This window comes from Trachemys scripta, chromosome 1 (genome assembly GCF_013100865.1).
Source record: "Trachemys scripta elegans isolate TJP31775 chromosome 1, CAS_Tse_1.0, whole genome shotgun sequence".
Classification (NCBI taxonomy): Eukaryota; Metazoa; Chordata; order Testudines; family Emydidae; genus Trachemys; species Trachemys scripta.
In genome coordinates, this window is record NC_048298.1 from 158312905 (window position 1) to 158325706 (window position 12802).

Below are 12802 nucleotides of genomic sequence, written 5' to 3' on the forward strand. Positions count from 1 at the left end.
ATTAAATTAGATTTATTTGTTAACAAGAATTATTCATAAAATGCTTTGACGTAAATAATTTAAAATGTGCATGTGCGAAGTCCCTTGTGTAACAGAAAGTGTGTTCTGTCCACCGCCATTCATCTGAGATGTGGGGCTGGATTGTAAGTGCTCAGCATTCCCGCAGCTGGTCTCACATTTTCCACCAGAGTTCAGCACCTCTCATTTTAACGCTCAAGGTAAAATTTTTCAACACCCTGGCACCCAACACTCATTTTGCTGCCTAAAGGGAAGCTCAGCTCTTTTGGAAAATCTGGCCCCTGGTGCTAACGTATACAAATGTAAAGTGGCTCAAAACAGCGTGAAGTGCAGTGACACCGGTCCATGGGTTGTGTGTAGACAGAGTTTGCCTTCTGAGCATCTCAACTCCAAACAGTTCAGCCAGTCTTCTAAAACATCTCAGACTGATTCTGCACAGTCTCTACTTGTGTTGAAGAGGTGGCTGATAAATGCAGATAACTAATGTAAAATACTTGGTACCTTTTTGGATGGTCATTTAATAAAAGTGGGGTCTTGTGTACACATTGAACGGTAGTAATATTACTTTGAATGCCTCTGTGTTCTCCTCTCATATCCATGGATCTGCAGGCACTCTTCGTGCATTATACTTCTCAGGATTGATAGTGACAAGGCCTAGTTATTTGTGATGTCAGTGAATAGTCATTGCACGGGGAAAAGAGACTGAGTCTGTAGCCTGGGGGTTACAGCAGTCATCTGGGATGGGGGAGACCCATGTTTAAGTCCCTGCTCCAGTGACATTAATAATGTATACAAAGTGGACCTGCTTCAACGGGAGAGTGTGGGAATGTCTACGCTTTTAGGTGGGGTGTAATTTCCAGCTTGAGGAGACGTACCTGCACTAGCTCCATCAGAGCTAGTGCACTCAGAAGAGTGTAGCTGTGGCAGTATGAGGGGCCAGCCACCCTGAGTACTTGCTGTCTGGCACATGTACTCAGGGCAGCATGTCACCATGGCTATGCTCTATTTTTAGCGCATTAGTTCTGTCGGAACTAGCCTTGGTATCTTTCCTCAAGCTGGGAATTACGACCATAGCTCAAAGCGTAGACATAGCCTGAGGGAACAAACACCACATGATAGATGTGCAGCCTCTTTGCTTAACTCACAACTAGAAGGTGCTCAAATACTACCATCATGAGCACAATATAAAAACCTGTGTAGAATAGAATAGAGACACCTATGCCAGACTATCTCGTAGCTCAGTGACTAAGGCGCTCTTCTCAAATGTGGGAAACGCAAGATAATATCCCTTCTCCACCTCAGGTAGAGGGGGCAATTGAATCCAGGTCTCCCACATCCCCAGCTAGTGCCCTATCCCCTGGGCTAAAGGTTATAAGGAGGCCAGTGGAACCACCACCTCCTTTTCCCTCTCCGCCCCCTACTTTGTGACTCCAGCCTGAAAAATGGAAATGTTTTTTGTAATACTGAAATGTAACACTACATTTCAACATTACTGATACATTTTGATTTTTTTGGTTTGGTCAAAACTATTCAGTAAATTCACTAATAGTTTTGTTTCTACTGAAATTGCATTTTTCGGTCTTTAAAATATGGGCAAATTTTTTTTCACCCAGTTCTGGTTGCCAGTTTTTTAACACGGGCAAAACATTTTGCCCTAGTTTTTGTTCTCAGAAACAGCTGAAATATTTTGCCAGAAATATTTAGCCTGTATCAGACTTCTAGCACAGAAAACTTCAGCCCAAACAGTTTAGGTTTGAAGTTATAAGCAACTGAAAACAGGATCTTAGTATAGGCAGTGTTGGGCTCAGGATATTACAAGGAAAACAGCTGGTTTAAAATAAAAAAAAAATTCAAAATTTTGCACTTGTTTCACTGTGGAGACAGACCAATTTCCACAATTTTTTAGGAAAACTTTGATCACTTTTCTAAGTATTTTAGAACTTTTATTTCGTTTTAATGATCATTATTTTTGTGGTAGTGCCTAGCAGTCCAAGTCATAATCCAGGGCCCTATTGTGGTAGGCGCTGCACAAACACAACTAGAAAATGGGCCCTGCCCCAAAGAGTTTACAATCTAAGGATCAGCCAGAAGATGGATACAGACAAACTGGGGATCACAAGGAATCAATGAGACAATATTGGTCAACGTGATAGGCAGTGGTCTCGGCACACCAGCAGCCTAACTGTTGTCAAGCATGAATGTGGGGAGGAGTTTATCTGGAGGACAAAAGAGAGTTCTATCATGAGAGCTGCAGGGACACCAGACTCTGTGCTTTAGCAGAGAACTCGAGAATAATCTCCAGCTTGGAAGTCCCTTCCTTTGCATTCTGTGATGTATTCTGGTCCCCTCTGGAAAACGGGAAGCCCAACAACTCTGTTTAACTTGCTTTGTACCCTTGGAACTTGTTAAGGTATTAGGGAACAAACAAAGAGCCAGTCAGTGTAGATAGCAGGAGGGGCGTAAAAGGAATAACTAAGAGCAGTGAGCTACACAGCAATAGTATATTAAAAGTGGTGAAAAATATTTGGAATTTGATGAGGAAGTAAGGTGAAGAGATTCAGAATGGGGAGTAGCTGTTCTTTTTTTGGTGGTAGGATTTTGAGTGGGTTGGGAGCAGGGTTGAGGTGGAAAGCAAAGCATAAACTGAAAATGGGAAGTGAACGAGTCAAAATATAGATATAGCTTTTTGGAAGTAGGGATGGAGAGAAGTTGGACTCTATAGAGATAGAGTGGAGGAAATCCAGAAGGACTTAATAGTTTTGATGTGGGAGGAAAGAGTAAAAACCAAACAAAAGCTTTCAAACATGTATATTGAGGCGGATAGTGGTGTTTTTTCATGGTGACGGGAGGGAGTTGGGAAGTTTAAAGTAGGGAATAGGAGTTAAGATTTTTCCACATTGGTCTTGAGCTGTTAGGATACTTAGGCAGAGGAGAGATGTGAGCCTCTGTAGAAAGTGTGGGAACAACTGGTAACTTTGGTAAATGCAGTATTGGTAGAGTGGAAAGGGATGGAAACCTAAAGTGAGCTAAAGGAGAGGAAATCAAAGCATCAGAAAGAGCCATCAATCACACTCAAGGAGTTGGGGGGGAGGGAAGGACAAACTCACTTAAAAGATAGGAGTTAAAGTGGTGTTTTTATGTGTATGTTAGAATGTTCAAACTGAAGCCAGCAAAAAGTGAGAAAGCAAATAAAATGAAGTACTGCATGGTGAATAGTGAAAAAGAACTGCGTACATACATAACTAGGAGGGGATGAGTAAGGGAGCTAGAGAACCAGGCAAGCAATAAGAGATAAAGGGAATGGATTGAGTGGCTGTTGTATTGTTGGAGACTAGGCAGAAGAAAATTTGGAATGATCGAGTATGGAGGGAGAAGAACTGGGGCTATAGGTAACTAACTAAATGCTGTGCGTGTGGCCAAATTATATTTCTCTCATCAGTAAAAGATCGGGATGAGATCATGACTACTAGCTTCTAGTCACTTGTCTTCTGTTCCTGTAAAATGGAACCTCTGTTGATTACATGTGTCTATGATATCCTTAGGCTTAATCTGGGTTTTAAAATGCTTTGAAATCCTCTGGATGCAATGTGCTACCAAAAAGCATGATATGGAATAAAATAAACCATAACCTTGGAGAACTGACACAGATGTACCTCAGTGTCTTAGCTGTCAGTCAGCCATGGCTGTCTGCTCCTGCACTAATGAAGTTGGAATAGCCAGAGGCCTTTGATCTCAGTTTGAAAGCCGCATTCCATATATAGTCAGGAGATGAAAGGATTGTTTGCTTATGAGGGATGGAAAGCCTGCAGCTGCACTTAGCCTCTGCCAACCTAAGATTTTGCTGGCAGCTGAAAAACCATCAGGCCTGCTCAGGTGCTCTTTGTTGCTCTGTGCAAGCCAGTGCTCTCCTGTAGCTTGGTATCCCGAGAGCATAATAATTGTTAAGACAAATCTAAAGATTTTAATTCTCTGTGTGCACAAAATGTTTTTACCAGCCTTCTTGCTTGTTCGCTACAGACTCCTCAGAAGAGCCTGGGCATAGCACTGAAGTTTCATAACTACACTATCAGTGAGAAGAGCATCAAGGGCTGTGAGCGGGGATGGTGGAGAATTAATGAACACATGTAAGTATTTCCACATGGGTTATTAAACTAGGAATTATCGGTAAACTCATTCACGCTACTGAGGCATCTGGGTTAGTAATGCTTAGAAAAAGGGGGAAGAAGAGAGATTCATAAACAAACATAGCATTTGTAACATGCCCCTTTATTTGGATGATTTGTATAACTATAAACCTAAAATCAGATATTTTTCTAATTAAAAGAGCAGCTAGGCTGAAGAGAAGGGCTCTCTCTCTCCTCATGTAAGAGAGAGGAATGAGAGAACGTGATGAAGATGGATGTCCTGTGAACCATGCAAAATAGCTTTGGGTTCACCGGGTTAATCAAACTGAATTTTTTGTACAACTTCTTAACCTGTAACTTAATTTCATGATTGCTCACAAGAGATATTGAGTCTAATTGGAGTCTAGTGAAAGCATATCAGGTATCATGGGGATTTTATTAGGGAAGGCATGGTTCTTCTGTCTCTATCTCCATCCCCCACCCCACCCGAAGTGCTAAGCTGGCATAGTTGGGTGCCCTGTGTGTGGTACATTTACTATGTACCTGTCATTAGAATATTGCTGATTCTTTAGTTTTCCCCACAGGCTCTTTGCATCCTTTTTTCACTCTGTTGTAGTCTTTCCCCCTCCCCTCCCCCCACCCTTCCCTTCACCCTTTACTTGTTAGGTTTTCCCCCCACAATCTTGCTTTACTGGAACATCGATTCCAATTAGCTGTTAACTCACACTTTAACTTCTGAACCTGCTTTGGAAACTAGTCCAAGTTTGGGCTTACTTGAGGATATGAAAAACTCATTAGCTAGAACAGGGGAAAAATGCCTTCCCGTTGTTATAATCCTATACATTTAAGTATTTAAATGAGAGGCTCAACCTCCTTCTGAAGCTTCTCGCATTGACTTTTGATGGAAGCTGGTTACTGGACTACATGGACACTAAGTATTTCCCATATCAAATGGATATCCAGAGGACTTCATTTTTTTCCTGAACTAGTTATAGGGTACCTGTGAAATTCCCCAGGGTACAATCTGGACTGTTGAACAGCTGTGTCCCCTCAATTCTCCAGACTGGGGTGCCTTTTACACTGCTTTGCTGTGAGAGTAACCACTCCTGGTCTCCTCACACACAGCCTCTAGCATGTAAATCACTCCCAGCTATTCAGTATGAGTTCTATGCCCAGCCATTCTTGAATTACACTGCAGAGCAACACCAGCAAATTCCCAATCCCAGACTTTCCCCCAGAAATGTGTGTCTTGTACTGCCCAGCCCTCTCCTGGACAACACAAGCTCCTAGAAAGCCCATCATTTTATTAATAGAAAATGATATATGCACACATCCTGTTATCTCAAATGGAGTTTCCCAAACACTTCTGTTTGAGCACACTGGTTTAGATAAAAAAGTAAAACAAATTTATTAACTACAGAAAGATAGATTTTTAAATGATTACAAGTAATGAGGTGCAAAAGTCAGAATTGGTTACTAGAAAATAAAAAGTAAACCACAAACGAATATCTAACTTAAGCTAAATTAATTCAAAGCAAAGGTCTCTCTCACCACATGCTTCAGCAGTCTTACTGGCTGGATTCCTTTCAGCCAGGATCCCTCCCCCAGTTTAGTGTTACTTGCCTCCTCCTTCAGGAGGTGCTGGTGCTATGAGCAGAGAGAAAGGGGGGAGTATTTGGGGGCATCTGTTCCCCTTTCTTATAGTTCTCTTTTTCTTTGAAAATCACCTCCAGCTGAGGTTCAGGAGACAAAGTCTGTGGGAACAAGAACCTCTAACTATTTCCTTGCCAAAATGTAGATTTCTTGCCCACATCCTTTTTTCCTGCCAAAGAATGGTCTCTTAACCAGGTGATAGTCGATTTGATTTTGTCGACACCTGTCTGAGGCATCAGTTTGCCTTTTGTCTCTGAGGAACTGGTTTGTGCCTGCTTTTCGAAACATGGAACATGTATCAGCAATGTCATAGAGTAGAATCTTATAACTTTACATACAATGTTGTCACACATTTTACAGGACAGTAATGATCAGCAAAGTATGAGTTTTCAAATGATACCTCACAAGGCATACTTTGTGCAAAATTGTAAAAAGGGTGAACATAGGGATACAGATTGTCACAGTACCTTGAAGGATTTAGGATGTTAGAAGACTTCTGGGGTGATTTCATATCCAATGTGATATCTGAAAATGAAGCTGGGGTTCATTAGTGGGAATCTCTCCATGAAGAACCTCTTTTAAAATAATTATGGTCCAGCTGTTTGCCTTCTGATTCATAGGATTTTTTTTTTTAAAGTATGGACCATGGTAACTTTATTGTAGTGGTTTAATTTTCAAATGTGAGGACTGGGACCATATTCCTGATCTTGGTAACCCGGTGATATTACAGCTAGGGCTGGGTCAAATTTTCCATTGAAACTGCTTTTCAAAGGAAAACCAGATGTTTAACTAAATAGACTTTTGCAGCAAGTGTCTGCTTGCATAGAAAACTTGGGGTGTTTTGCCAAAAAAATTTCAGTTCTTTCAGTTTCTCAATGCAAGTTTTTGTTGGGTCAAAATAGTCCAGTTCTGACCAGTTCTAATGACCGTGTTAGCTATGTTGGGTGAACCTAGTTAAAACACTGCTGGAGACTTGCATGTTTTGAGCATTGGAGTAAGGCCTTAGAATATACTGTAGCTGTGGTAACTGGGATCCCCCACCCCAAAATTACTACAGTTGTCTGTTCTGATTACATGGGGATAGATTTAGCCAGTCAGGGACCCACAAGTCCTACTGTCTGACTTTCGCTGTCTATTCAGTGAGCCCCAAAAGCTTCTGCCTACCCAGAGAGCACACACATTCTGAGAACTGATTTTGCTAAAGTTTTTACAGGCTTCTAAAAATAGATGTCTTCTTGTTAATGTTTCTGTGTGTGAAAACACCACTGGAAGAATTCCACATACTGTGATAAGCTGTAAAAAATTTCCACAAGGGACTGTTTTAAAAAAATACTCTGCTTCAGCACCTCATTGTGCGTCCCATCAGAAGTAGTCACTGGCAGGTCATCCTGTGTGGGTGAGAGGAGACAGTCTCTTCTGGCTTTGGGAGCAGGTGGTCAAGTATGGAGTTGGTTTCTTCACTACGGAGGTGTGTTGGGTGCGGAGTGGGGCTCCCTTGTGTTGAAGGAAGCTGAGGTATGGAGCAGGTCTCTGCTAGCTAGTAGGGGGGAATCAGATGTCTAATAAACCTCCTGCTATTTGCACACTCTGGCAGGCCCTTTCTTGCTGTGGGAGTGTTAGCAGGCATGTGGCAAATGAACCTGACAAAATGCAGGAAGTCTCTGCTCCTAGTAGTAGGGGAACAGAACTGGGGAGCTTGGTCAACAATGCACTTGCACAAGCTCCCTTCCACTTACCTGTGTGAACATGGTTTGGGGTTTTACAACTAACTCTTTGCATAGCTGTTCTCATGCCATTTAAAAAGCCATACACCTCTCTCCATGTGCTGCTGGAGCAGAATCTCCTTCATCTGTCAGAAGTACTTTAATTTTGCTTTGCATGGTAGCTTTATTGCACCAAAGTCCCTCACAGAAACACAGTAACAAGTTTTCCCATTCTTTACAGCAGATGGTTGTGGTGCACACAGACACCAGTTAATGTCCATTAGTTCCTTGAATTCTCATGAGAAGTGGACTGATTAACTTCTCTGCTACCTTCTGTATTGAATATACTCTTATCTGTTTGTACAGCATCTAGCACAATGGGGTTGTGATAACGGGGCCTAGAAATTTACCCTAATTGTAAGCTCAAATGTAAAAAGTGAGGTGTAAGTTCATAAGATGTCACAGTAACTTGTAATGATAAATGGTGATGCAGGGGAAAAGGTACGAAACAGAGACTGACTGAATTGTGCCAAACAAAAAGGCCGACTGATATAACTCTAGGACAATGTTAAGTTCATACCTGGTACAAGAGGTGTTGGGGACTGGAGATCAGTGAATAAAAATTGGTGTGTCAGAAACTAGGCCTAATTGGTGGCCAAAATAATGAGGATGGGGAATTCTACCCTTCGCTCCCTTTTGAGGTTCTTAAAGAGACTTTGGCTACTAGAGCAAGCTTTGCCATTATGGCTGCCATTCCACCATCTCTTGACACCCCCTGGACCTTCGTAATCCTGAGAAATATCCTGGCCAGAGGGGGACCCCCATGACATCGCCATCAATACTGGCTTTAGCTAAATCCCAAACACTACCTGAGATGTGAGACTTTGCCCCCTTTCCTCCACCTTCCCACCTAAATATGTCCTTTTCCTTCCCTACCTTCTTTCATCTCTTGACTATCTCTCTCCCTTTTCCTTCTGTCTAATAAGTGTCTGGCTTAGCTGGCCAAACTGTGTATTCTGTAACACTGCTGTAAGCCTGTGATTAGAAAGTGACAACTAAAAGCAGTGCCCTAAAAGGCCCAATGCTGTTAGAAGTTTGCCAGGTCTCAAAGTAAGACTATGTCCTGTCCTGGCATTTTTCAAGCAGTGGGGTGGCAAGTGAATGTTAACACCAGTCTTTCTTTTTTTCTGTATCTTTAATAAAAGGTTTAAAAGTGTTTACATAACCCAGTCACTGTCCAACATTAAACACCTGTGGCCCAGATATTAAATCTAAATTAATACAACAGAACTACCATAATAAACACAATGAATAAAATGTAACTTCTAGTTCCAGCCTACAAATCAGTCCTTATCAGACAGTGTCTCAAATCCAATAATTCATCTTATCCTTCCTTGAGTTTAGTAGGTGTTAACCAAAGTTGTTTTTGAAACAGTTCTGCTCTTGGCTATGCTTGCAAAATAAAGGTGTTCAGCATCAATTCAACTGCTTCCATTGCTATCACCTCTTGATAATGATGGGTATTTTGCCAGTGTAGATAAGGCCTTAAAGCTGACAGATTATTCCTCATGATAAACTGTTAGTTTAGGGAATTTTTCCTTTATTACTGTCAAATTCTAGACCAGCCTCAGTGCTTAAATGTTGCTCAGAATTTTTTCCACTTTCAAAAGCTTACTCTATTTTTAAAATGAGTCTAAAAGGCTGATGGATGGCATTCTTTTATTATTTATATTTTTTAAATATACACACTAAATATAAATATTTGTTTTATGGCAGTGTCTACAGATCATGTGCAGTCTCTGTGGCATCTTTCATCAAAAGATGCCATAGAAATGCAGCTGGACGGGCTGGCTTAAGTGTTTCTTGGCATCTATGGGCAATTTAGCTTTCTCAGATTCAGTAAGTGGCATCTAGGCAGAAATCCAGAGAAGATGTTTGCCAAGATGGCAGCTTAAACTAGATGTGCACCCAAGGCAGTTCTCCATCTTTCATTCAGTCCACTTGTTTAAAGACTTTGCTTTCAAAGGGAAAAGCCCTTGAATATTAATAGTTGATGTGGGGTTGGTGTTTGCTTGCCAGGTAACTTATTTTTTCCCTGGTACCCTTTCTCTCAAAATATCCAGTTCCTCCTTTATCCTTCTGACTGTTTCCTGCCCTCTCCTTAGGAATCAGAGGGCAGCTGGAATGCTACATTTTTATGAGGACATGGGAACAACTTAGGCTGGTCACCAGAAGACCATTTGGAGAACTTCTTTTGACCAGTTCGCTTGTCATGTCTATACCAAACATACTTTCAATGTAACATTTCCTTAATATTTTCAAAAACTTTTCATGGTGAAGTTTTTGGGTTCCAGTATTTATTTTGCCACGAACAGAACTATAATCTAGTTCCATTTTGAACTATTTCACACTAGCTGAAAGAGCAAAACAGAATAAGTCTCCATGAGACAGCGCATGTAACGCACTGCATCAGCTCTACCTCTCAGAATGGCATCTGCCCTTGCTGGCAGGAAGACTGCTAGAAAGTTAAAGGTGCAATACAAACTACTCACCTCTCATAGCTACCTGCACTACACCCAGCTCATAAAAAATCTCCCCAAGTTGATAGATTCTGATTCAGATTTGGGTCCTGTTATATTTTCCAAACCCTTCTACTGTACATGCAGTGGAATGTTTCAGATGCTATCACGAGGGAGAAGAATTGTTGTTCTTAACCTCTGAGGATAGGACAACAAGCAATGGGCTTAAATTGCAGCAAGGGAGGTTTAGTTTGGACATTAGGAAAAACTTCCTAACTGTCAGGGTAGTTAAGCACTGGAATAAATTGCCTAGGGAGGTTGTGGAATCTCCATCATTGGAAATTTTTAAGAGCAGGTTGGACAAACACCGGTCAGGCATGGTCTAGATCAGGGGTCAGCAACTTTTCAGAAGTGGTGTGCCGAGTCTTCATTTATTCACTCTAATTTAAGGTTTTGTGTGCCAGTCATACATTTTAACGTTTTTAGAAGGTCTCTTTCTATAATATATAACTAAACTATTGTATGTAAAGTAAATAAGGTTTTAAAAATGTTTAAGAAGCTTCATTTAAAATTAAATTAGAATGTAGAGCCCCCCGGACTGGTGGCCAAGACATGGCCAGTGTGAGTGCCAGTGAAAATCAGCTCGCGTGCTGCCTTTGGCACGCGTGCCATAAGTTGCCTATCCCTGGTCTAGATAATACTTAGTCCTGCCATGAGTGCAAGGGACTGGACTAGATGACCTCTCGAGGTCCCTTCCAGTCCTATGATTCTATGATCAATACATTGGGGACTTAGGGAGCCGCCTGTTGCTATTAAGTTTTCTTTTGCAAATGGTACTAGTCCAACTGACAAGGAGAAGGCTAGCCGTAGTAAAATTATACTAAGATTTGAGAAATCAGCTCTCTCTCCCTACCCCAGTCAACCCACGACGCTGAGCTTCTCCTTTTCCCCCCTAGCAGTTTCAATAGGGAAAAATAATATTTCTGGAACGTAAAAACCTAATTGCCAGGTGGCGGTGCTTCTGGACATAGCAATGAATGCAGCGGGAGTGCTGTATTCCATGTTAAGAATTATGTTCCAATGAAGGTGAACGCTTCCATGTATCTTCTGGGTCAGCAGTTTAACACAGTTGCCATAGTTTCCTCATTTCTACCTTAAATCTGGAGTGTTAACATTTTTAGTTCACCTTATCCATTAAAGCCTATTCCTGCAGTGATGGGAGCTCTGAGTAGATGGTTTATGATGATTTCCGTTTCCCTCCATTGTCCCCATGGTGCCTGAGCACTTTGGCTGCACACTGAATCACCGTACCCTGTCTGAAATCACGGGCTTACTGAAATCTTAGGTTCAAATCCCAGGAGCAGTGTTGCCAACTCTCATGATTTTATCACGAGGCTTGGGATTTTTGGTGTATATGTTCAAGCCCCAGCTCCTGGAGTCAAGAGACTACATGCAAAAATCTCAGTATTCATTAAAGAAAATTACGTTTCTAGCTCTCACTCCTGCAGGGAACAGCTTGAAGGCATGCAGTGAGAGCCTAAGGGCTCAGAACCTATAATGCAAAAATCCTGAATATGTTGTTTAAATAAAGTCTCATAATTTTTAAGTCAGTCCCATCATTTTTTTTGAATGCTTGAGGTTGGCAATAGTGCAGTAGGTTCGATTTCCCCCTTTGTAGTTCAGTGGGAAGTAAATTGATTTATGTAGCTTATTGTGCAATTGTTTTTCAGATGAGACCTATTCTCCCTCCTCCCCTAAAAAAAAAAAAAGCCTCATCTGATCTGAGGGATAACATCACACTTCTCATTTGCCCTTCTCTCCTAGGCTAAAACATGTTAGGCAATTACACTGTGTACCAAGTGGCTGCACTTCAGCGATGTTGTACTTAAATAGTATGTGAAGCACTTTAGTGCAAAAGCAGCTTTTTAACTAACGTTATCATCACTCATTTTTAGGTACTGTGGTTACTACATTGATCACCAAACCGTTTTCCATGTTGCAAGCTCTGTAGTTAACATTGAGCTTCAGTGTAGTTCCAAGCTCTCAGAGCAGCCGCTTCTGGTGGAATATGGCAGCTACAACATCAGCCAACGTAAGACGGTTTTCAATTTTTTTCTGTGGATGTTTATAAAATCCCTTTTTGAATTAAAATATTTACCACAAGTTTAGTTTTATTAAGATTCATGACAAATGAGTTTTGGATTTCGTGAGAAACTGTGAATTAACTTGAGAATAAATATTTCAAGGAAATCCGGTTTATTCACTAACCTTAAGTAAAAGACTTTACACCTAAATTAAGTCAACGACCTACTCTGAAATTTGTTAACTGGTTCAGTGATCTAAAATGTCAGCTACATTTGCCATTCTGTCACTCCCCACCCCCACCCAAAGCCATTGTTAATGCATGTCTCTGCTATGTTACTTTGCTGCTGCTGCTCCAATCAAACAGTTCACCAATTAACAAACTCTGCCCATACAGTTTTTTCTATGAGTTTACATACTCTGCCATGCAGCAATCATAACTAAAGAGCCAGCCATGAACAGCAGAAGTTGTAGGTAGTTAGTGTGAAAACGTAAGGAATATTTATTGGGCAGCGTAACAAGAAAAGATGTATTTGAGGGAGGGGGAAATACATGAGGATATAATAGGAAAAAATCCCAACTGAGATATGTTTAATTGAGGGGGACTGTGTGTATAAATCTTATACTCTACACTTTCTTATGCCCATCTTCTGCACTGGAACTGGACCGGTCCATACTGCAGTGACATTTGCATTTGAAATGC

At 41.2% G+C, this 12802-nt stretch overlaps 1 protein-coding gene across 1 annotated transcript in view; it reads left to right on the plus strand.

The window, feature by feature from the left end:
- The window catches only part of TMPRSS7 (transmembrane serine protease 7), a 48409-nt gene that overhangs the window by 24486 nt on the left and 11121 nt on the right, over positions 1 to 12802 (plus strand). Inside the window, exons 10-11 of the mRNA XM_034768561.1 lie at positions 4036 to 4142; positions 11973 to 12109. Of these exons, the coding sequence (XP_034624452.1) occupies positions 4036 to 4142; positions 11973 to 12109 (244 nt within the window). The remainder of the gene's footprint in view (positions 1 to 4035; positions 4143 to 11972; positions 12110 to 12802) is intronic.